At 35.6% G+C, this 25531-nt stretch overlaps 2 protein-coding genes and 1 non-coding gene across 30 annotated transcripts; 2 read left to right on the plus strand and 1 right to left on the minus strand.

The window, feature by feature from the left end:
• The first annotated feature begins 356 nt into the window (after window positions 1–356).
• LOC107891807 (putative receptor-like protein kinase At4g00960) lies at window positions 357–5933 on the plus strand. The gene is made up of 7 exons (XM_016816727.2): window positions 357–1843; window positions 2037–2165; window positions 2265–2404; window positions 4454–4664; window positions 4754–4991; window positions 5103–5253; window positions 5333–5933. Exons 1-7 carry the CDS (start codon window positions 1024–1026, stop codon window positions 5678–5680), a joined length of 2037 nt encoding a protein of 678 aa, XP_016672216.2. The 5' UTR covers window positions 357–1023; the 3' UTR covers window positions 5681–5933.
• Window positions 5934–13103: 7170 nt separating this feature from the next.
• Window positions 13104–22007, plus strand: LOC107891805 (lon protease homolog, mitochondrial). 28 transcript variants are annotated; one of them, XM_016816721.2, is made up of 10 exons: window positions 13104–13264; window positions 13657–13855; window positions 14014–14193; window positions 14277–14356; window positions 19806–19870; window positions 19975–20073; window positions 20292–20357; window positions 20459–20545; window positions 20744–20783; window positions 21256–22007. In XM_016816721.2, exons 4-10 carry the CDS (start codon window positions 14326–14328, stop codon window positions 21279–21281), a joined length of 414 nt encoding a protein of 137 aa, XP_016672210.1. In that variant the 5' UTR covers window positions 13104–13264; window positions 13657–13855; window positions 14014–14193; window positions 14277–14325; the 3' UTR covers window positions 21282–22007. The 28 variants fall into 28 exon arrangements, 22 of the variants coding, with proteins under 22 accessions (XP_016672210.1, XP_016672209.1, XP_016672212.1 ...); XM_016816723.2 differs by having other exon boundaries at window positions 13115–13855; window positions 21256–21314; window positions 21681–22007; XM_041100371.1 differs by adding exons at window positions 19471–19555; window positions 19664–19720 and having other exon boundaries at window positions 13118–13855; window positions 14277–14704; window positions 19806–20073.
• Window positions 22008–24514: 2507 nt separating this feature from the next.
• LOC121221528 (small nucleolar RNA R71) lies at window positions 24515–24620 on the minus strand. The gene has a single exon (XR_005918919.1). It is a non-coding gene; the product is annotated as a small nucleolar RNA R71 (small nucleolar RNA).
• Between the last annotated feature and the right edge of the window lie 911 nt (window positions 24621–25531).

Genomic DNA, 25531 nt, shown 5'->3' on the forward strand with positions numbered 1-25531 from the left:
TTATAGTAAAATTATATTTGTTCGTGATTTTTTATCCTCTTTGGAGGGGTTTTTCCATGTTAAATTTGTGTGTTCAATTTCTTAGTTTCTTCCGCTATTTTCACTTACTGCTTAATCAGGTCGATCCCTAACATGATCCTTTTGGTCACCAAACCCTACGTGAGTTCAACTGCTCTATACCCCAAATCAGAACAAATGACAGGATATGTCACATTAAAGACATATTCATCTCATTGAAAACATCCACCCCAATTTGTCCCATATATAATAATGACCTAATAGCGAGTCTGTCACATTAACACCATCTTGCATGGGACCTCACCTATAAATAGCCTCTAGCATACTTGCCTACAGTTGGTCAATCTCCTTCCAGTTACCGCCTCAGCCTTCTCCAGTCTCTTTCTACTCTCTAGTTCTCCACCCAAACAGAGTGAACTGACCTCCGTCAGCTCCACCATATCTTTCTCCGTATCTTCTCCTTGTTGATCCCACACATCAACAATATCTATAGCTCTAAAGTAGAGGTTATACTTTCATCTTTGAGACGTGTTCTAATTTAATCAAACATGCTAGTTTCCAAAATAGTTAGCTTTGTCGTCTTCTTTTTTAATATTTCAGTGTTTGTTTAAGTAATACCATCTTTTTTAATATTAGATCGTAGAGTTAATGATCACGCGACCAGAGCTATTCCCTTGAAACCCAAGGAAACTTCCTAGTTCCTGCATATTTCCACATACTTGTTTTATTTTTCAAACCAAAGATTTTTCTTTTATGAAGTAATCAACAATTGACTTTCACTTGTTTATTTCAGACTTGTCCAAATCCACAGCCAAGTGGCTTTCTTGGAAATTTATGATCAGTTAAGTCTGCATCAACCCTGCATTTTAATAATCTTTTAAGAAAATTCTTACAGTTTTATCGTCCAATTCCTAATTTCCTATATCATAAAGGTTTTAAGCATCCAACTCGGTGACAGAAGGAGCATCCATCATTATAATATATTCTCAAAATTCTACATTAAGGATGACAATGGATCTTCCATGGTTGTTTTTGTTCTCTTCTTTAACCATTGCATTCTTTCTTACTGTTACCGTTGCTCAACAAGAGCCTCTATACCATTTTTGTTTAGACCTCAATGGTAACTTCACCAGAAACAGCACTTACCAGGCGAACCTCGACCGACTGCTTTCGTCTTTCACCCTCAGTACATCAAATGAAAACGGGTTCTACAATTTTTCATCAGGCCAAGGCTCCAACATAGCCAACGCACTTGCACTTTGCAGAGGAGATGTGAACTCAAGTGATTGCTTCACCTGCATCAATAACGCAAACGATGAGCTCAGAAACCGCTGCCCTTACCAAAGAGAGGCGATTATATGGTATGACTATTGCATGTTCCGCTACACAAATCGTACCATCCTTGGTGTTGCAGAAACCTCGCCTAGTTTTTACATGTGGAATTTAAATAACGTGACGAACGTAGATGCTTTCAATCAGGCCGTGAGTTCTTTAATGGACAACCTAACAAACATTGCTTCAACGGGGACATCCCTTGGAAAGTTTGCAACAGGAAGTGCGCGAATACCTTCCCTAACAATATATGCGCTTGTTCAATGCACGCCTGATTTGGAAGACACGGTTTGCCAATCTTGCATGTCACAGGCCATTGGAGAAATCCCAAATTATTGTGACAGAAAACAAGGATGCAGGGTATATAGGCCTAGTTGTAATTTTAGGTTTGAGATTGAACGCTTCTATAATCTTACTGCTTCTGATACAGCAGCAACACCATCATCACCGCCACCATCAACAGCATCCCCACCTTCTTCTCCCACTACAACAGGTACCTTCTCTTCTTTGTTTTATCAAGTCACCATGACCATCTTGTATAAAGAGATGCATCGCATGTCTATGAAAAGAGAAAAGGGTTTCTCCATAATATCAAGATACTTCCATATCCTTTTTGTTTATGCAACTGGGGAGATCCAAACTTCACTATGTCTTCACTCATAAAGGACACACTTGAAATTTTGCAGAAAACGACAGTAATTCATCTGGAACTACTATTATCATATCCATTTCGGCTGCTGCTTTTGCTTTACTCCTCATTTCCATCTGCATCTTCGTTATTTTAAGGTTGAGGAAGGCAAAGCTGAAACCTCAAAGTAAGTAAAAGTATCAGTTTATCGGTTTTCTTTCTGTTGCAATGTTGTAACTGAGTCTACAATTTACTTGTTTTTTGTTTCATTTGTTCCAATCTGAAGAGCATGAAGCAACGGAAGTAGTGGATGAAATCTCAACTGTAGAGTCCTTACAATATGATTTCAACACCATTAGAGCTGCAACAGATCACTTTTATGATGGAAATAAGCTTGGCCGAGGTGGATTCGGAGCAGTTTATAAGGTAAGACATCAATATATATTGCACCAGATGATAAATTTATTAGCATAGTGAAAGGATTTTTTAATAGAAAAATGATAAATTAAGTTTTCCATCTGATTTTTAGTATATTTAGTTAAATTTGAAATTTTGTAGGTCAGAATTTCATACAATGACCATTTAGCGAGACATATGCTAGTTTTAGTTACACCTATTATACTAATATTACCAAATTATAAATAATTTAATTTAATAATATTTTATAAAAGAATAATTAAAATAACTTTTATTACATTACAATTAATATAAATTTTAAATTTCAATTCCAAAGAAAAAGATATAAAAAAAAAACCTTAGCGCGTACAATGAAATATATATATATTTAATTTTTTTATGTTTAATTTTTTTCTTTGCATTTACACGTTAATTACTTAAAATATGAATATTATACTATTTTATAATAAATTTTCCAATTAATTTTATGTAATAATTTAAAAAAAAACATATAACTGATAATTTAATTATTGTAAGTTAATTTGTTAAGACTATAATTTTCAATATGAATATATATTTATAATTTTTTACTTAATTAATAAATTATATAAAAATATAAATTATAAAATTTACTATTATCTTCTATTATCAATGATTTATTTGTATCTTATTTATTATTATTTTATCCTTATATGTTTTTACGTGTGTATTGTAAATTATTTATTACTACGTTTATCTCTATTTAATTATTGATTACAAAATTTTATTGTTTATTATATTATATATCATTTACTATTAATTTATAAGTATTTATTTTAAAAATTATCAAATAATTAATATAATATAGATACTTTACAAAATATTTAATTTTTTGCTAGTAATTTTATTTAATAAAAATTTTAACATCTGAAAGCAAAAATGTTAAAAATTAATTGTGAGTTAACGAATTAATAAAAAATTCATATTTCATCTTGATGAATTAACCTATTATACAGCATAAAAAGCAATTACACTTCCATATTAAAAAAAATGGTATATAACCAATAATATATTCCTATATTATCAATTATGCACTATTATAGCATCTTTATTATAATAAATATTTTCTAATTTTTCTGTATGATTTATTTTTATGCTATTTACCGTATATTATTATTTTATAATTATATTTTTAATTATGAATTTTATTGTATATTGTGTATATTATCAATTATGCACTATTATAGCATCTTTGTTATCAACTATTTAAGAAGCATTTGAGAAGTTTGGACTTAGTCATTCAACTATTGGATGTTATATTTTTTTATATATAGAACTGATAAATGTTACATTGACATGTCATTTAATTGTTCTTGATTATTGACTAAGTGATAAAAAAAATTAAAAACCTTAACTTAATGCCTAAGTAAGTATTATGATAATTAATAAAAGTAAAATTGTACTTTGGTCTCCTTAAAAATAATAAAAAATTGATTTAATCCTTTAAAAATTATAAAGATAAAGACTATTAAAATGATGAAATTGTATTTTTACTATCGTAAAAATTACAATTTAATTTTGATCCCTAAAAAAATTTTCTAGTTTTGCCCCTGGTTGAAATAATCTAAAAAACTTAAAATTATATTACAATATTGTGCTAGAAAAAAATATTTGTAAATATTAAATTTATTTTATTTTTATTAATAGCCTATGTAATTTTTGCAATTATAATTACAAAACTGTCAATCTTTTATTAATGTTATCTTGTGTAACACCTTTATTAACAATTTATTTTAATAATAATTGTTTACTAACGATAGCCATGTTGTTAAAAATTGTTAAATTTTCTTATCATTTATATCTCATGTACAATTTCAAAATGATATATAATTAATATATTTTGTTTTAGCCATATATTAAACGTATGCTTGTTGTAATTTTTTTAAAAAATTAAAAATTCAATTGTAAGTTATCCTAATTATTTTTAATTAAATAAATAGCTTTATTTTATATATTTATTTCATTTAAATTTAAATAAACTATTAAAATTATTTATTAATTTTAACATAGATTAATTCCACGCGAAATCTATTTTGTCAGGGCACGCTTGCTGGTGGAAAATTAATAGCAGTGAAAAGGTTATCTTCAGATTCTAGACAAGGAGACCTTGAATTCAAAAATGAGGTTCATTTAATGGCCAATCTTCAGCATAGGAATTTAGTTAGGCTCCAAGGTTTCTGCCTTGAAGGAGATGAAAGGCTTCTTATCTATGAGTTTGTGCCTAATGGAAGTTTGGATAAATTCTTATTTGGTATGATATGGCACTGTATTACTGTAGGTAGACGTCAACAGCCTTGTTTTATTTCATTAATTCGGATTTGTCCATTTACGGTGATGTAGATCCAGTTAAAAAAGCGTATCTGAACTGGGAGAGAAGATACAAAATCATAGGAGGGGTTGCCCGTGGACTTCTCTACCTTCACCAAGATTCTCGATTAAGAATTATTCATCGAGATCTTAAAGCCAGCAATATTTTATTAGATGCAGAGATGACTGCCAAAATTGCAGATTTTGGCATGGCAAGATTGTGTGCTGTTGATCAAACTCAAGGTGCTACTAGTAGAATTGTGGGAACATAGTAAGTACTACAACATCATCTTAGCTGATACATGGTTGATGCGCATTGTCACTCTAATCACATGAACCTTACAATTCATTAATTTTTCTTATATTAATAATTGATTTGTAGTGGATACATGGCACCTGAATATGCCATGCATGGTCAATTTTCGGTTAAATCAGATACCTTCAGTTTTGGTGTACTAGTTTTGGAGATTTTAAGTGGTCAAAAGAACAGTGCTTTTCATAATGGGAGCAATATAGAAGATCTTCTAAGCTTTGTAAGTATCCAAATCTTCTGGACGTTATGCATTAAAAGAAGGTAGAGTTTTTCATTTTGCATGAATTAAAACCCTGCAGGCATGGAGAAATTGGGAGGCTGGGACAGCATTTGATCTTGTAGACCCCAGTTTAAGAGATGGTCCAAGAAGAGAGGTGATGAGATGCATCCACATTGGACTGCTATGTGTTCAAGAAAATGTAGCTCAAAGACCAAACATGGGTGCGGTTGTTCTAATGCTTACTAGCGACTCTACCACTCTCCCTCTACCCTTAGAACCTGCATTTTTTATGCACAGCAAAACTCAATCGGCGATGCAACTGTCAGAGGACTTAAATTCAGAGGAAACAACATCAAGTCGATCCGGAAACGAAATTGCGGTAGTCTCAGAAAATAAGCTTTCCATTACCGACCCATATCCAAGATAATAAAGATGGTCACATTTGTATGCATTTTGCTGTCAAAATTTTATCCCCATTGTTGTAAAATTCAATGATTGCCGGTTTAAGTTGGTGTTGGTGCAAAGAGGCAACAACAAACTGTTTTCAATTTTGCTTGGATAGCAAGCCTCGAGCCTTGCTGAAGAAACAAACTCAGAAGCAAGAACAGAAACAAATGCAAATAAAAACAAGATAAAAGAGAGAGAGTTTTTGAATGAAAGGAGCTGATATTTTTCATTAACTCATCAACAAGGCATCAAGCCATTACATATATCAGTCAACAAGTAAAACAAACAAGTAATCACCTAATCAACTACCTAACACCACTAATTTGCATTGAAACTTACAAGATTAGCTTGTACAACTTGCATTGCTGATTTTTCAGTCAATCAATATCAAAACATTTACCTACTTAGTTCAACATGAACTAGATTACAAATAATCAAAATGCAACTAAAAAATGGCAAGTGGATCGGCAACTTCAAGCTTCAGGCTTCAGCTTCTGCAGACCAAGGCTCGAATGCCTGCTACGTCATCTTGCATGGCCACCTTTGCATGGGAAGCTGGTTGCATGGGAACTAACTTTAACACTCCTCCTTAGTTTCTATGCTGGTTACACCTAGCTTCCCTTTTAATTTTACAAATCTTGACATATTGAGTGCCTTGGTAAAAATATCCGCAATTTGCTCCTCCGAATTGCAATGAACCAGCTCGATTTCATGAGCTTGTTCCATCTCCCTTATAACATGTAACTTGATATTGAAGTGCTTGGTTCTCCCATGGAAGATGGGATTCTTTGCAATTGCAACAGCAGATTTGTTGTCACAGTAAATCTCTGTTGCTTCTTCTTGGTTTTGGTTTAAATCGGCCAAGATTTTTCTAAGCCATATGGCTTGATTCACAGCAGATGCAGCAGCAACATATTCAGCTTCTGCAGTTGATTGTGCCACCAGACTTTGTTTCTTAGAACTCTAGCAAAACATGCCTGAGCCAAGGCTAAATGCATATCCAGATGTACTCCTCATGTCATCACATGATCCAGCCCAATCACTATCAACATAGCCTATCAACTTCATACTTTCAGCTTTTTCAAACATCACACCATGACTAATGGTGCCTTTGATGTACCTTAGCACTCGTTTAGCTGCTTGAAAATGCTGATTCTTGCAGCAATTCATCTATCTAGATAGCACACTAACTGCAAACATAATATCTGGCCTTGTTGCAGTCAAATATAGTAGACTACCAATGATACTCTTGTACATAGTCTCACAAACTGGTTCACCAGTTTCCTGTCTTGATAGTTTCATTCCAACAGCCATTGGTGTGCTTGTCGGCTTGCAGTTCTTCATTGAGAACTTGTTTAAGATTTTTATAGCAAAGGAACTCTGGCTGAGAAAGATTCCATTTGCTGTTTGCTTCACTTCCATTCCTAGGAAATAATTCATTCTGCCTAGGTCAGACATCTCAAACATCTTCATCATTTTCTTCTTGAAATCATGTAGCATGTTCTTGTCTCCTCCAGTTACTAACAAGTCATCAACATAGAGTGACAAGATAAGCTGAGTCTCAGCTTGATTTTTCTTCACATACAATGTTGGTTCACTGACACTCCTCTCGAATTCCAAACTGAGCAAGTAGGAATCAATTCGAGCATACCAGGCTCGAGGAGCCTGCTTCAGGCCATACAAGGCCTTTTTTAGCCTATACACCATGTGTTCTTTGCCAGTGGTCACAAATCCTTGAGACTGCTCGATGTAGATCTCTTCTTCCAGGAAACCATTGAGAAATGCAGACTTAACATCAAGCTGATGAATGGTCCACTGATGTTGAGCAGCTAAGGCAACTATCATTCTGACTGTGTCAAGCCTGGCTACTGGAGCAAAAGTTTCAAGGTAGTCTAGACCATACCTTTGGCTAAATCCTTTGACAACAAGCCTGGCTTTCAGCTTGTTCAGACTGCCATCTGCATTCTGTTTTGCTCGATAGACCCATTTTACTCCAATGGTCTTTTTTCCAGCAGGTTTATCAACCAGCTCTCATGTCTGGTTCTTCTCAATCATGTTGATTTCATCAACCATAGCTAGTTTCCAACCTTCATCTGCCTCAGCTTCTTCAAAACTACTAGGTTCTGCTATAACAACTTGTGCTCTTTCATAAATCTCATCTAGGGGCCTTGTGCCTCTCACAGGAACATCATCAACATCCATCTCAGGACCAAGCTGCTCGAGTTCAGCTTGATTAGGCACCAGGTCTTCTGAAGCAGCTTCTGGTTCACTCTTTTCCCAATTCCAGCAAGCCTTCTCATCAAAGATGACATCTCTGCTCACTTGGACTTTGTTTGTCAAAGGATCCAGCACCCTATAGCCCTTCTTAACTGAGCTATAGCCTACTAGAACGCCTGGTTGAGCCCTTTCAGAGAGCTTGTCTCTCTTTGCTGCTGGTATTTGTGCATAACACAGGCAACCAAACACCTTCAGGTGTGCCAAGGAAGGCTTGAAACCAAACCAAGCCTCGAAAGGTGTCTTGGATGCAAGGGCTTTGGTAGGAAGCCTATTTTGAAGGTAGACAGCAGTGCTTACTGCCTCGGCCCACATGGTCTTGGGCAGTTTCTTCTCAAACAGCAGGCACCTGGCCATATCCATCAAGCTTCTGTTCTTTCTTTCTGATACCCCATTCTGCTGAGGTGTGTAGACATTTGTGAGCTGGTGTTTGATACCAGCATCATTACAAATGGCTTGAAACTGAGCTGAAGTGTACTCAGTGCCATTGTCAGACCTTATCGATTTCAGCTTGCAACCTGTTTCTGTCTCTACAGCAGTTTTAAACTTCACAAACACTTGAGCTACCTCTGACTTGTATTTTAAGAAGAAAATCCAGCAAAACCTTGTAAAATCATCAATGAAGAGGATGAAATACCTATTTTTGCTGAGTGATTCAGTCCTCATCGGGCCACATACATCAGAGTGCACCAGCTGCAGTCTTTCAGTAGCTCTCCAAGCTGAATTTGTAGGAAATGGCAGTCTTGCCTGTTTCCCCATCTTGCAAACTTCACACACATCATCATGCTCCACTGAGCTGGTGAAGTTCTCTGCCAAGCCCTCTTTGGCCATTCGAGCCAATGATCTAAAGTTAGCATGCCCGAGCCTTTGATGCCAAAGTTTGGAATCATCAACAGAGGCTGTGTATGCTGACTTTGAGTCATTTGGCCAGTGCACCTCAAAGCATTTGTCAGTCATTGTGACTGTCATAAGGCTTGATCCACTTGGATCAGTAATGTGGCACTGTTTGTCCTTGAACACAACAGAATAGCCTTTTTCGAGCAATTGAGCTATACTGAGAATGTTTCTGTCAATCTCAGGCACCAAAAGCACATTTGGAATAATTTTGTTACCTGTAGGAGTACATATCAGCACCTCTCCTCTTCCTTCAGCTCTTATGAACTGACCATTTCCAACCTTGACCTTGGTTTTACAACTTCTATCCAAGGTTTTAAACAAGGAGGCATCTGGTGACATGTGGTTAGTGCAACCACTATCCAATAACCATCCTTTTGAGCATTTCTTCTCAGCAGCTAAGCAAGAAACAGTAAAGACTTGCTCTTCTTGATCACTACTGTCATCAGCTACTCGAGCTTCAACCTTTTGTTGTTGAAATTGACTCTGCCACTGCTTGGTTTTGTTTTTGCAAACCCTCTCAACATGACCTTTCTTCTTGCAGTGTTGGCATACTGCATCTGGCCTGAACCAGCATCTGTCTTCTGGATGACCTGGCCTCTTGCAATGTCTGCAGGGCTGGTCATCGCTCCTTGCAGCATCAGGCTTAGGCCTGCTTTTCCAAGGCTTTTTGCCTCTTGGAGCATTGGTGCTCGAGGCTTCTCTGGCCTTGGCATTGAATGCACCTTCTTGGTGATCTTCAGCTCTGCTAGCTCTTCTTTGTTCCTGAGCATAAAAGGTGTTAATTAGCTCAGTCAAGGAGATGCTTGCAAGGTCTCTTGAGTCCTCTAGAGAGGATATCTTGGCCTCATATCTCTCAGGCAAAGTGGAGAGGACTTTCTCCACTATCCTTGCCTCATCAAAGTGCTCACCAATGAGCCTTATACTGTTAACCACTGCCATGATTCTATCTGCATACTGCTTCACTGTTTCTTCTTCCTTCATCTTCAGATTCTCGAAATCCCTTCTTAAATTCAACAGCTGTTGTTGTCTTGTCCTCTCAGTGCCTTGAAACTCCTCCTTAAGCTTGTCCCAGGCCTGTTTTGGAGTCTCACAGGCCATAATCCTTGTGAAGATCACATCTGACACTGAGTTTTGGATGCAAGACATGGCCTTATGCCTCTTGGTTCTCTCATCAGCATGCTGCCTGATTTGAGCCACTGTTGGATTGGCTCTTAATAGCTTTGGTTCAACATCTGAGTTGACCACCTCCCACAGATCAAAAGCCTGCAGGTAGGTTTTCATTTTGACCACCCATATGTGGTAGCCTTCTCCATTGAAGACTTGAGGTGCAGCTGGTGAAAAGTTTGATGAAGCCATAGATTTGTATAACAGATCCCTTAAGAAGTAAGCTCTCGATACCAATTGTTAGTGCAAAGAGGAAACATCAAACTGTTTTCAATTTTGCTTGGATAGCAAGCCTCGAGCCTTGCTGAAGAAACAAACTCAGAAGCAAGAACAGAAACAAATGCAAATAAAAACAAGATAAAAGAGAGAGAGTTTTTGAATGAAAGGAGCTGATATTTTTCATTAACTCATCAACAAGGCATCAAGCCATTACATATATCAGTCAACAAGCAAAACAAACAAGTAATCACCTAATCAACTACCTAACACCACTAATTTGCATTGAAACTTACAAGATTAGCTTGTACAACTTGCATTGCTGATTTTTCAGTCAATCAATATCAAAACATTTACCTACTTAGTTCAACATGAACTAGATTACAAAATAATCAAAATGCAACTAAAAAATGGCAAGTGGATCGGCAACTTCAAGCTTCAGGCTTCCGCTCTTGCAGACCAAGGCTCGAATGCCTGCTACGTCATCTTGCATGGCCACCTTTGCATGGGAAGCTGGTTGCATGGGAACTAACTTTAACAGTTGGTTAACCCTTAGATCTTCTTTTCATGTGGCAAATATGTTGGTGTTAATTAATACTCCTTGTTTTACTAGCGTGATTAAAAAAACTTATTCATTGTTTTCCCGATTAACCAAATGATTCCTAATTAAAATTGCAGATTTTGGGATGATAATATGTCTTATGGACTGGCCGTTAGTAGTAGGTAATTATCTAAAAAGTCTAATAAATTATAATTATTAATGAATAGTTATCTTCTAAAAACATAACTTCTGTGGGTAAAGTTGTATATTAATGTAAAGTTGTTTTTTAAAACAATACAATCTTACGAAAAAGAGTGTTTCATTAAACATATGTCCTCATGAATGGATATCTTATGGAAAGATGCACTTATTGAATGTATATATAAATAACTTTTCTATTAGTCATTTTCACGGTTCTGTTGGGAGTGTTAAAAGACTTTGTTGTATTTTAAAGACATATAAAAGCCTTAAGAAAAATGTTGTACACGCCTCAAAGCAATAACATTATTTTATTTTTCTTTTTTCTATTATCCAATTATTTATGTTTCTAACACTTACAACTACAACCATTCACTATACCAAAATAGGCTTTTAGCGGCATTTGGATAAAAAATGCCACTAAAAATCAAGCATTAGCGGCGCTTTTCTAAAAATGCCATTAAAGATCGAGCATTAGTTGGAAAACGCCGCTAGAAATAAGCATTAGCGGCGTTTTCTGAGAAGTGCCGCAAAAAACCTAAGCCCAACGACACCATTTTCTGAGTTTTTGGGGCTTTAACAGCGTTTTCGAAAAAGCGCCGCTAGTGCTCGGGCCTTTAGCAGCGTTTTTGAAAAAGCGCCGCTAATAATAATAAAATCTAATAACCATTTCAATTATCTCATTCTTTGATATGTTTTCAAGTAATGTTTCAATTATATTTTTTTTATTATAAGTTGAAAATTTTAATATTTCGATGTATTTATTATATATTGGTCAAATTTATATTTAAATGATAACAAATAATATTGTTTAATACAAAATGTTTTTATTAAAGAGAAGTCCTAACTCCTAACTATTTATTATTATTTTCCAATCACAGTTTATTTAAACTACTTTACTAGAAAAATATATTAAATTATGAGTAAAATAAAATATCATAAAACTTAAGTTGTTGTGTTGTAAAGAATAAAAAATAGAATAAATTTTTATAAGAATAATAAATTTTGATAGTTCGACTAAATAAATGAAAGAAAGTAATATAAAACACTAAATATCGTGATAAATAATATTATATATTGATAATTTTATTACCAAAAATAATTTTATATTTAGTTAATCAAACATGAACATAACAATGACCTAATAGTACCTACTCAAGATTAAGAACTGAAAATGAATGAAAAGGGACAAATGAGGTTGTTACATTGGTCTAATACCCATTAGAAATTAATACTAGGTTTTTTAGGCTGAGAAAGGGTTATAGGAAAATATTATAAATATTGAAATTTGAATAAATTTTATTAAATATTGAATTTTAGAAAATAATTAAGTGAAGTTGGGATTCAATTTAGCTAGTAGAGTCGGTGGGATTAGTTAGACGATTTGCTCCCGAAAAGAAAAAGCTGTTTTTTTATTCTTGATAACAAAAAGTGTTAGCTGGGTCTCGAGTCTAGAGCCGAATGCTGCTTCAGGCGGTATAGTGGTAGTGGTGGACAGGTAGGTCTAATTTATCTGAATAGCCCAATTGCAAAAGAAAGCAAATATCTTATATTTGCAATCATTAATCGAATTACGTTGGGTACTTCATTAGGGTGGGTGAGTGGCAAGTGCTGAGGTCCAGGGTTGAGAAAACAAAATGAGCAGAGCAGGGCAGGGTTTGCATTTGGATTTAGGTCGGGTTAGTGGATAATGATGAATAAATATCATAATATGCATGGGACACGGCAACATAGCTTCCTAAAACGATGTGGAGTGGGCACCAAACTCTAATAATTTTGTACTCCATGCCCTAGTAGAAAGGGTTCAAACATCTTTTTCTCAAGATAATGATATGCAAGTGAGCTGTTAGACTGTGAGGGTGTAATATATCAAATGGTTTTTTTTATTTATAAAAATCCAATTTATAAAAAATAGTAATAATAAATGTTTTATAAAATCATTTAACTAATAATTTTTAACAGACAAAATAAAGGATTTTTAGCAAAGCAGAACGGCGTCGTATTGATCAAAATGAAATAATATTTTGCGGTGCTCATAGTGGCGTTTTTACAAAAAATCATTTTACTTTAAAAAATTGGAGCCGTTTTATCCCTAAATTTCCCCCTGAAACACTTAATTTTTCCCTCTAAAAATAATCACCTCAGCACACTGTTACCCCCTCAGCTCTTTTCGAAACCCTAAAGCAATGCCTCCCAAAGAAGCTAAATCCAAGCAAGCCCAGCGGAGAGGCCCATCCTCGGTCGATTCTCTTCTCATATAGTTTAGGATTTAAGGTTGTTAATTCTGACTCTTGAACAAGTTGACTCATTCACCGACTCAGCCTTCAAGGGAACCCCAGCAGCGGTTTGTTTGTTGTAGGAATAAAGAGATGAGAAATGGCTGCAAGATCCTCTACTGTCAATCACCATAAAAAAAATTCTAGTTTTTGCATTTCTGGATATTTTTCTTCATTTTTAGCTCTCTGGGTTTTTGTTCTTTTGATTGTTTTATAACAGTTTCTTCTTACAAATCCATGTAAAGAAAAAAGGGTTTTCTGGGTTTTATAATTTGCTTCTTTTATAACTGTTTTTCTTTTTTTGTTCATTTATATTCTTATGTTTTCCATGTGTTTGTTTTAATGCCTGTTTGGTATTTCATATATATATATGTTTTGTTGGCTTTGAAGGTACGAAGATCCTCATCATGGTGAGGGGAAAAACACAAATGAGGCGCATAGAGAACGATACGAGCAGGCAAGTTACATTCTCAAAGTGACGAAGTGGGCTACTAAAGAAAGGTTTTGAACTATCAGTTCTTTGTTATGCTGAAGTTGCTTTAATCATCTTCTCTCCTAGAGGCAAGCTCTTTGAATTTGCAAGCTCTAGGTAAATCATATTTTTCTTTAAACCCCCTCACTTTTCAATTAATTTTCTGTTCAGCACCAATTTTCATACTTAGGGTTGTTTGATTCTGCCATAAAAACTCTCACTTACGCACATCATTACTCTCCACAACATTGTTCTTTCATGTGGGGTTTTTCCAGTTACTAGAAAGACAAGAATTTGAAATTCGGTGTGATTTTGATGCAAAACGTTCTTCACTGGAAGTTGAGGTTAGTGATTTAGAGGAAAAAATAGCAGCTGGATCTGACAGCAAGATGCTTTCTCGTGGTTTAGATGGTTCTTTAAATGAATCATTGTAGAAGCTTAATACAGCAAAGAGGGTAAAGTAACTTAACTTTTCATGGAATTAATCGCTTTTAAGTATATCAATAGTTACTAACAATTATGTATATTTGGGTCATAGGAACTTGCAGCTAGACTGAGGGCAATAGTATCAATAAAGCGTCTGTTGGATGATGCACCTTCCCAGTCAGAACTCATCCAGTATGTTCACCTTCCTTTTCCATTGCTGTAAAGTTTTAGGCCTTGAAATCTTGATATTACATAGGAACTTGCAGCTAGACTGAGGGTAATAGTATCAATAAAGCATCTGCTGGATGACTGCCATGTCACATTTTCATTCTGGAGTAATCAAATTCATGTTGTAATTCTCTCCCGTGCTTAAGTTGGTGAACTTGTGCTATTGTATAAGACCACTTGGATGAGATATTTGCTTTCTACAGAGTTCTTGCTTGTGTGTGAGTACCTGGGTGAATGGAGAAGTAGAGATTAGTGAGTAAAATGCATCAGGGAGAATAAGATGTCCTAAGATCGTCACAGGAGAGTTTGAAGGTGAGAGGTCACCAGCATGGGGTGGGATATTCTTATTTGTTTGTGTTAGGACATAGAGGGATGGTGCCTATTTCAATGTTAAATTTCTCTTTTGTTTACTTCATCAGAACTGATGTTACGTACTGTCTGTAACTTGTAACCATTTATTGTGCTGTAGATGGTTTATCTATATGTTCTCAGTTTTGTGCGGATACATGTTTATTTTTGATCTCATAATTTATTTTTGGATCTCATAATTTATCCTTTCACCCCTGTCGATTTTGGATCTCATAATTTATTTTTGGTTCTTGGGTTTAGTGAGCTATTTTGGGTGCTTTCTAGGAGATTTTCTTTCATTTTCCTTTCTCCTATTTCGGTGGATTTTAGGGAGGTCTTTTATTTCATCTTTAGTGCTGATATATTTTCTCCTTAGTCTGGACTATGTCTTCTTGTCTGTTATACCTATTGAACACTTTTATTTTGAAGTAAAATTGTTATAAACAACATGGAGGTTTTATTAAGCAACGTGGGTTATTTCTTCTATTGGCTTGGAGGGCATGAAATTTGTTTGAACTCTTTGAAGTGAATTGTGGTTGCGTTTAGCTTTTTTTGTTTTAACAAGTATTTGTTTGATTTATGTTTTCCTGAAACTTGTTCTCCTTGTTGATGTAAAAAATTGTCCTCCTTGCGTTTAACTTGTTCTCCTTGTTGATGTAAAAATTTGTCTTCATGAGTTTTTGAGCTTCCCAGCATTTCATTGTTATACTAATTAATTAGTTGACCCTTTGATTTTATGGGAGCTCAATAACTTAAGGCCTTAACTTTATTCAGCTGCTGAGTACTGCGAAAAGTCGTATCTCCATAATGAGCAGAAATAGATGTAAGGTTACCTATTTTACTTAAATACTTGCTTAGTTCCTTCATTGTTTGTTTAACAACCTCACATGTTCATGCAAGCAATACCATAATTGATTTCAGAACTTGATCGATTACCACAAGCACTGGCTTGCTTCTATAATGTTCATGCAAGTGTCACGGGGCTAGACCTTTCGTCTCGCAATCCGTGCGGCCTTAGGCAATCCGTTCGTCCTAAACTCGCCTAAGTCAGCCTTTACGCCCAAAAGTGAGGATTCTTTAGAACTCCTCCAAGCCACCAATTTGTATAGCGGAAGCGATTGTGCCAAAAGAAGCTACAAAAGAACAACAGAAAGCCAAAGAAAGAATGCACACAAAGTGTTTGAGTGAATGCTCAAGAATTCTATTACTCTTAAGAATTCAGCTTACAATGGATGAGTACAAATGAGGGGAGGCTCTCTATTTATAGTTGAGCTCCCCCAAAACCGACGGTCAAGATACATTTACATCGACGGACGAGATTCACTATATCCCTTGATTTTAGGGATTTACAAGATTTGCCATATCAAATCTAATCTAATCTTTACAAGATATGATTCTCTCTATCTTCTAAGATTAGTTACTAAAATTAGCCTAAGTTGCCATGTCTTCATCATCGGGCCAATCAGGCTTCAATCTGACAGGCTTCTTCAATAGTTCTCTGAATTGGGCCAGTTCTCGTGGGCCAAAATCTAATCGATAGACCTCCATGGGGCGCTTCTTGTGCCATGGTCAAGGGCTTTGCACTTTGGCCCGTGACATTCTCCCCCACCCATTCTCGTAACGCCCTAGTTGTAACTTCTGGATGACACTGACTTGATTCACCTTGAAGCTTCCTCGTTGCCTCGGCTTCTTCCCGACTTGTCTTGCAATCGGGTTGTCCCTTCCTTCGGAACCTATGCCTTGGCTTCCGTTGCCTCTTATCTTGAACCGTTGCACTCGTTGGTACATTCTGTTGGCAAGAAGTCTCTGCTTTAACTTGCCCCAATTTTGACTTGTTCCCACTGGAATTCCCTGAATTCTCACATCTTGGCCTCGTACCACCCATAGTCCCTTTGCCTCATTGCTTATGAACTTTGAAAGGGCCCCTACGATCTTGCCAAGCTAACAAGTCAGAATTCAAAACACTATCAGAGTGTTTGCAATGCACCTTACTCGTAGCATTTACTCACCTCGACTTTTTTGCATCGCTCCTTTTCCCTCGAAGCTCGATGCACAACCCACCTTTCCCAAAGGTGTTGGCTCCACAGTCAAATCCGCAGGCTTCATATCGGTCCCTTGCGCCACTAACACTTCCGAAAGGGCTTTCGTAGCTTTCTGTTCTGACGAATTAATGTTTCTCTCATACGAAACATCTTCGACTAGTTGGATTGACGATAACACCTTGGTCCCAACCTTAATATCTCGATGCACCGGCACAACCATTTTTGTTGACTGCCCGGTGACAATATGGATTTGATCGGCCCATGGTTGCAGAGTTGCCTGAATCCTGTCAAGGAAGTTTAAGCCAAGTACATAATTGTAATCATCCAATTGGATTACCTCGAAATCTTCCTTGCTCTTCCATTTGCCGATTTGTAGTTCCACATCACGAACTACTCCCACAGTTGGGGCTTTCTCGGAAGTTGCTATCTTGATCTTCTTATTCGATTTCCTAATCGATAGATCAAGCTTTTTCGCAGCCTTTTCCGACATGAACAAGTCCAATGCTCCCGTATCAATAAGAGCACTCTGCTTCTGACCCGCAATGTTGATGTCTACAAACATCAACCCTTTGCCACCATTCCTCTTCCCAGGAATGAGCACTATCAAATTGACTCTCGATATCTTTCCCTCGGTAGGCTTTGCCTCTTCCTTCGGCTCATCTTTCTTTTTGATTGCCGAAATCATCACTTTATTTAGACATTTTCGCGCCATGTGTGGTCCTTGACAAAAGAAGCATTTTATCTTCTTCCTCTTGTCCCTTGGGTTGTCGAATCCACTTGTGCTATCGGTACCGTTGCCATCATCGCTATGTCCCTCATCATCTTCTTCATGGTTTCTCTCACCATTGCCCTTTCCATTGGGCTTAGATGCCTCAAGCTTGTCTCTCGCTGGATCAAGCTCAACAAAGGACTCTGCTTCTGCCATGGCTATAGTAAGTTCAATGATCCCTTGCCTTCGCAACTCATGCTTTGCCCACGACTTTAACCCATCCTCGAACCAATAGAACGCTTCTTTCTCACTCAAGTCAGAGATTTGAAGCATCAACTTGCTAAATTCCCAAACATACTCCCGAACAGTGCCTTGTTGCATGAGACGACGTAACTTTGCTCGAGCCTCCTTCTCGGCAAACTGAGGGTAAAACTGCTTCTTCAACTTTCTTTGGAACTCCTTTGTGTTCCCACTACGTTTCTCATCTGTGGACCTACGACGTCACCACAAGAGAGCTACATCAGTAGAATAGATTGAAGCAGTGTTTACCTTAAAGGCATCATCCTTGATGCCCATCGCTCAGAAGTATTGCTCCATTTCCCACAAAAAGTTGTCCACATCCCTTGCGGATCGTGCACCCTTAAACTTCTTTGGTTTGGGAACATCCATTGCTTGTTGCTTTAGCCTTGAAGTCAACATCCCATTACTCAAAGCGACTTTGTAAATCGTGAGCTCCCCTTTGAGCTCCTCTATTTCTTTCTTCACGGCTAACACCATATCCTCGAGATTCTCATCCCTCTCTGCCAACTTTTCCACAGTGGACTCGAGTAATTCCTTCATCTTTTCCCCATTTGCATCGAGAGAATCCAACACAAAATCTCTGAGTTGCTCTTCCATTGAGTCAAACCCATCCGTGCGTCCTTCGACCAATTCAAGCGTCTCTTTCACGTTCCCTACGGACTCCTCAAGATTGACCACTCGGTTTTCCAAAGCTATCAGCATTTCCCTCGAGCGACTGGCTTTTCTAGCCCTCCCACGGGTCTCCATTGGCTCACTCTGACCAACGACTTCTTTTGACATCCCAACAGTGCCTTCGAACCAACTCGAATATCACTTGGTTCAAAACTTGGCTCGGATACCACTTGTCTAGGGGCTAGACCTTTCGTCTCGCAATCCGTGCGGCCTTAGGCGATTCGTTCATCCCAAACTCACCTAAGTCAGCCTTTACACCCAAAAGTGAGGATTCTTTAGAACTCGTCTAAGCCACCAATTTGTATAGCGGAAGCGATTGTGCCAAAAGAAGCTACAAAAGAACAACAGAAAGCCAAAGAAAGAATGCACACAAAGTGTTTGAGTAAATGCTCAAGAATTCTATTACTCTTAAGAATTCAGCTTATAATGGATGAGTACAAATGAGGGGGAGGCTCTCTATTTATAGTTGAGCTCCCCCAAAATCGACGGTTAAGATACATTTACATCGATGGATGAGATTCACTATATCCCTTGATTTTAGGGATTTACAAGATTTGCCATATCAAATCTAATCTAATCTTTACAAGATATGATTCTCTCTATCTTCTATGATTAGTTACTAAAATTAGCCTAAGTTGCCATGTCTTCATCATCGGGCCAACCAGGCTTCAATCTGACAGGCTTCTTCAATAGTTCTCTGAATCGGGCCAGTTTTCGTGGGCTAAAATCTAATCGATAGACCTCCATGGGGCACTTCTTGTGCCATGGTCACGGGCTTTGCACTTTGGCCCGTGACACAAGCAAGAAGGTACATTTTAGCCCCCAGTTACAGACAGATCCTAGGCAAAATTATCTCCATGCTAAATCTTGTCTTCAGCCTTCAGGTATAGTGTTTCTTAGCAAGTAGGAACTCTTCTATGTTAGTTGTTTTCTGCATTGTTGTGATATACTTTCTTGAAGGAAGAAGGTAAATATCATGGTACTGATTAAATGTTTTTCAAGTATAGATACTCCTGCATCAAAAACTCTTTCTTGGCACTTATCCTCAGAAACCAAGTCTACTTTGAAAGGGACTTCACAAACTTTAGCAAGGTTAGTTTGGCTTAAAAATTCTATGTTGAATGGATATTTTCCTTTGAGTGTAACTCTTCTAATGTTCAGCTGAGAGAAAGAAAGTTATTAACATTGCTTACCATACAGCAATGAAATCACAAAACCTACTATTCCCGCTTCTGAGGTTTTCCAGTTAGTGGGCATGTACGTTAGACCAGTAGCTCATTTTTAGTATTGTTAAAAAAGGCTTTAGATGATAATACTTGTATTTTGACTGTAATTCTGGCAGAGAATGAAGACAATGCAAGCGCAAAGTCTTCAGCAGCACTTTTTCCTGCTTCTAATGAGTTATATGTACATCATATCACTATCAAAATCTATTTGTTGGGTTGTTCAATTAACTTTAGCGACTTAATTATGAAATGTTTCTTCTTTTTTGCCTTCTCAATGTTTTGCAGCATATAGGTGATTTCAATTTTCCAAGGTTAGCAGATTTTGGAGCTGCAATATCTGCTGCAAACAAATTGCAATGCCAGCAAGTTCTTGAACAGTTGGATGTAAGTGCACTGGATACAATGTACTATTGATTACTGATTTTTTTGAGATCTTTTTTCTGGTTTAGTTGGTTTTATATTTGAGGATATCACAACTCTCAAACATCTATTATGTGAATTATCCTGGAATAGGCATTAACCTGTTTGTTTGATTTTATATATTTGGAGATTGGAGTAATTATCTTTTTTCTCGTTAAACTGTTCTGTACTGTTTTCATTAGGTGCATAAGCGGTTGCAACTTACACTGGAATTAGTAAAAAACGAAATGGAAATCAGCAAGATTCAGGTACTTGATGCCATTGAATCCCCTTGCACCTCTACGTTATTTAAACATTTTTATTCTTGTTTGATTTGAGTAGGTCTAAATCATTTGAAGCATATTTTTAGGAATCAATTGCGAAAGCAATCGAGGAAAAGATAAGTGGTGAGCAATGCCGATACTTGTTGAATGAGCAGCTTAAGGCAATAAAGAAGGTATTTTTATTCCAATATGTTATTATTATTATTTATGTTCTTCTTAGGTGGTGCTAATGCTTTTACCAATTTATCTTTAAATATAGCCTAATATGCCCCCATATAATCATTTTATTTTTTTTGAACTCTTGTCTCTATTCTTTATTCCAACCTTTCCTCCGTAGAAATTGGAATGAATTTCATTTTTTTTTGGTGCAGGAACTTGGGTTAGAAACAGACGACAAAACTGCACTTTCAGGTTAGTTCTGTTTCTTGTCATATTTGGCAGAATCACAAGATAGTATTTACCTATTTGCGTTTCCTCTATCTCTCTCACACACACAAAAATGGTCATTTGCGTGCATGGATGCTCCTCTTGAACATTGTTGTTGAAGTAATTTTTCGTACGAATGAAGAACTAGACTAATTGTTTATTTTCAGACTTTTTTCCAATAAAAAGTAACTTTCTGAATTTCAGTTATATTATAATAATATAAAAGCAATTTCTAGACTATGTAAACCACCAAGCATAAGTTGCTACACAATTGTAGTTATCTTTTTAAATAATATAACGCAAGATTGCCATCGACGCTAGCATGAGCATTTACCAATTTCTTGTTTGTATATTGTTCCCTCGAAAAGAAAAAAAATGAAAGTTCTCTCTTTTATATCCATTTGAGAGCTAAGGCTAACTACTAATGTTTTTTTTTTAAATTTTGGGTTGATTGTAGATTGTGGTGGGTCGTATAGGGACTGAAATGCTCACCAATGAAGCCGGTGAAGTTACCAGGTTTTTAATATATTTTTCCCTTCATTCATTAATTCATTTTTATCTTAAAGAACTATCGTTAGCTAATTCTTATTTTATTTTTTTACCTTTTCAATTACATTTTCATTATTTGGTTCATAAAATGTTTACATGGGTTCTGCTAGCCTAATCCTTAGTCATTTGCAAAAGCATGTTTACTCGGACAATTCGGCTTCTTGAAGCTGGGCTTAAACCTGTGTAATGTATTTCTTTTTCTTTTCTTTTCATTTTCCTTAGAAGTTAATTAGTCAGTCATTTTAACACAGATACTTTCTTCCTTATGCTGCCTATACGGTACCACATCCCAAAGGCCCTTTATTTGCTAATGCTTGTGGTATTTTCTTTCAGCTATGTTTTTGATGGGTAGCCTCCAGTTTTGAAAAAACAAGAGCTTGCTAAGCGGTACACATGGAGTGATAAAGTAAAGTTTTCTTTTGTTGTTTCACCACTACGGAAAATTAAGGTGCTGTTGTTTTTATTATTAGACTAAAAATAAGGATGGCATTGAGAAATTAAATATGTAGCCAAAATTTTGTCACCTGTCAGTAATAGATACTCGTAGAGTTCAATCAATTCAACGCTGCAAGAAAAGGGAAGCGTATGTATAATAACTGTGTATTGTAGTACTGATTTTTGTTATATATTAATGAAAAGAATATATGTTCTTTTCCCGTATAATGAAATTTATTTATTTATTTATTGTTAGGAAATTTAATTGTTTATTTTAACATTATATGCTATATACATTATTTTATATACTAATGATCTATAATTAATTAAATAATATAATCAATTTAAAATAAGGTTAAAGTGTAAATTTGTTGCCATATTATAGGTGAATGTTGAAATTTATTACTATAATTTATTTTACTTTTATTGTTAATGAAAAGTAATACATTTAAAATAAAATTTGACCATTCTATTTGTTATTCTAAAAATTCATTTAATAAAAATATTTTTAGTGTTGCTTTTTCAAAAACGTCACTAAAGAACGGAACTTTTAGTAGCGTTTTCGATAAAAGCGTCGCTAAAGGTCATGCTTTTAGCGGCATTTGTGATAAAAGCGCGCTAAAGATCATGTCTTTAGCGGCATTTTTGGGTAAAGCGTCGCTAAAGGTCATGTTCTTTAGCGACGTTTTTTTACATTTTGTTCTTTAGCGTTGTCTACACCGCTATAGGCCCAAAAAAGGCCGCTAAAAGTCTATTTTGTTGTAGTGATTTTATGTTGTTTTAGCAGTTTTTCTAACAAATAAACAATTTTAGTTATTAAAAGGAAATTGATAAATGCCAAAAAGTAATATATTTTTAGTCTCATTCTTAATGTGTTTTTGGATGATTATTTGATTTAAAATGGTGAATTTTATGCTCCTAATCCTTTAAATTTATATTTCTAGACATTTGGGAGTAAAATGAGTGAAAAATGAGTGAAAATCGGAAAATCGGAGCAAGTTTCAGGAGCCACATGGGCTGGACCCAAAGCCATGTGCTAGACCGTGTGGATTTTGCAAATCACACTCCAAGCACGTGAAAAACGTAATTTTTAGATTCTTCCGGCATTTTAAAACCTATATATGACAAATATAAAAAGAGGGGAGCAAGTCGTCATAGAATATACAAGAAAATAAATCGGAAAACACCATTGAATCTGACTCTAAAGTAGATTTCCATCAAGATTAAAGATCTCCTTTTGATTTCTTTGAAGTTTATTATGAGTTCCTTATTTCTTGTGGTTATGATTTCTAAATACCTAGGGAGATGAACCCTAGAATGTATTTTGTATTTTGTCTTTTGATTTATGTTTTACGTAATAAATACTTTGAATCTTATTCTCAATTATGTGTTCTTAATTCTTAATTTAATATTTTTAGGTTATTAATCCATGTTTAATGTGCTTAAATTAGAGGAGAAATAGACCCTATTTAAGAGTAGATCTAGCGTAATTGAATGGAGTTGCATGCAATCCTAAAAATAAGACGCCATAAATCTATCGGATTAGAGTAAAATATAATAAAGGGGATCCATAGATCAAGTTAATGCGATAATAGGGGTTTTAATTAGAAAGAAATTTCAATTAATCAACCTAGAGCCAGTTGCTCTTAGTTTTGAAAAGAGATATTAGCATAATTTAGGGATTTTTTCTGATCAAGATACTAAATGAAGAAATTATTTAATTCAGATTAATAATGACAGATGAAATCTAGGTGGATTCTTCCTGGATATTGTTCTGCTTCTTGGTTGTTAATCGTTTGTTTTCCTGCTTTGTTCTTTGTTGTGTTATCTAGTTAATTAATTTAGTTAATTTTAGTTTTAATCAATCACTCCTATTCATCGGTTAAATAATAGAAAGACGGTAATTAATAGTACTTTTAGTCTTCGTGGGAACGATATATATGCTCATCGTAGCTATACTATTAATTGATAGGTACACTTTCCTTTGTTAAAGTTTTAGTTGGTTTTGTGGACGTCAAGTTTTTGACGTCATTGTCGGGGACTAAAATATTAGGAAAACTTTATTTCTACTAATTTAGCCATTTTTAATTTTTAATTTAATATTTTTATTTTTAATTTAATTTTTATATTTTAATTTTTTGTTTGTTTGCTTCTGGTAGGTTATATTGGTCTATGACTAGAGGAAACCCGTTGGTCCATTACTTTTTTACAATAAGATTGAAAAAACTGCTCACATAAATTGTAGAGAGGTTAAAGAAGTAAGGCAAAGTCAACAGAATATAGTAGACGATTAAGAGGAAAAGGATATTACTGTGGACATGGGTGATAATCAAAATAATCAGCTACCTCCTGCACGTCCTGCCCTTTGGCCTATGTATGATTATGCTAAGCCTACACTGATTGAGGTTGAATAGAGTATTATGAGAGCCACCATTAATGCAAATAATTTTAAGCTAAAGCAAAACACAATTTAGATGGTAAAACAGTATGTTCAGTTTGATGGTTTGCAATATGAAGATCCAAATACTCATTTGGCTAACTTTCTAGAGATTTATGACACTTTCAAGATCAATGGCGTTACTGACGATGCCATACGCTTACGATTATTCCCATTTTCTTTGAGGAGTAAGGCAAAATAGTGGTTGAATTCACTTTCACGAGGTTCTATCACAGCTTGGGATCAAATGACTGAAAAGTTTATGTTGAAGTACTTCCCACTGGCCAAAATAACTAAGTTAAGAAACAACATCTCTTCCTTTGTTCAATTGATATGGAGACATTATATGATGCATGGGAGAGATTTAAAGATCTTTTGAGAAGTTTTTCTTATCATGGGTTACCTTTGTGGTTGCAAGTTCAAACATTCTACAATGGTTTGAATCTCTCAACTAGACAATTAATTGATGTAGCAGCTGGTGGAACACTGAATAATAAAACACCTAAGGAAGCCCAAGAGTTTATTGAAGAAATAACACTGAATAATTATCAGTGACAACTCATAAGAACAAAATCGATGAAAGCATCCGATGTTTTAAATATAGATGCAGTTGCTATGTTGGCAAGCAAAGTAGAAGCACTGAATAAAAAATTTGATGCTTTGAATTTTCTAAGCAGGTAAATTCAGTGATGCAATATGATGCCAATGTAGTGAAGATGATTAATCCAGAATATTTAACCTTCAAGTCTAACATGGAGTATAAGCAAGTCAACTTTCTGGGTAATAATTCTACACTTCAAAATAACCCTTATACTTATAATGCAAGTTGGAGGAACCATCCAAATTTCTCTTGGGGTGGTCAAGGAAATCAAAGGTCACAACTTTTTCCAGGTTTTCAACAACCTTATCAGTAATAGAAGAAATTGAACCTTGAGGAGATGTTAACTAAATTTATTTTGGTTTCAAAAACTCGATTTCAAAACACTGAAACAACATTGAAAAATTAACAAGCATTGATTCATGGACGAGAAAATCAAATTGGATAACTTGCCAAACTTATTTTGGAAATACCACAACGGAGCTTACCTACCAACACTGAAACTAACCTAAGGGAGCAAATCCACGCAATCATTGTTAGAAATGTGGAAGGGTTAGTCGAGCTTGAAAAGAAGTCGAAGCTAGAGCTATCGTGAAAAGTGATGAGGTTGAGGAGGGTTAGAAAGAGCATAAAAAGATAATTAGCGAATACAAACCACGAATTGCATATTTGGCAGCATTTAAGAGAGACTGCACAAATGAACAATATGGTAAA

This window comes from Gossypium hirsutum, chromosome D09 (assembly GCF_007990345.1).
Source record: "Gossypium hirsutum isolate 1008001.06 chromosome D09, Gossypium_hirsutum_v2.1, whole genome shotgun sequence".
NCBI classification, from domain to species: Eukaryota; Viridiplantae; Streptophyta; class Magnoliopsida; order Malvales; family Malvaceae; genus Gossypium; species Gossypium hirsutum.

Bases quoted from the DNA above. Each gene is read 5' to 3' on its own strand.
- LOC107891805 (XM_041100367.1), top strand. From the start codon at position 19,454: ATGTTTTTCAAGTATAGATACTCCTGCATCAAAAACTCTTTCTTGGCA. The intron at 19,556-19,974 runs GTTAGTTTGGCT...AATGTTTTGCAG, and splicing joins ACTTCACAAACTTTAGCAAG to CATATAGGTGATTTCAATTT. The intron at 20,546-20,743 runs GTATTTTTATTC...TTTTTGGTGCAG, and splicing joins AGCTTAAGGCAATAAAGAAG to GAACTTGGGTTAGAAACAGA.
- LOC107891807 (XM_016816727.2), top strand. From the start codon at position 1,024: ATGACAATGGATCTTCCATGGTTGTTTTTGTTCTCTTCTTTAACCATT. The intron at 2,405-4,453 runs GTAAGACATCAA...CTATTTTGTCAG, and splicing joins GATTCGGAGCAGTTTATAAG to GGCACGCTTGCTGGTGGAAA. The intron at 4,665-4,753 runs GTATGATATGGC...ACGGTGATGTAG, and splicing joins TTTGGATAAATTCTTATTTG to ATCCAGTTAAAAAAGCGTAT.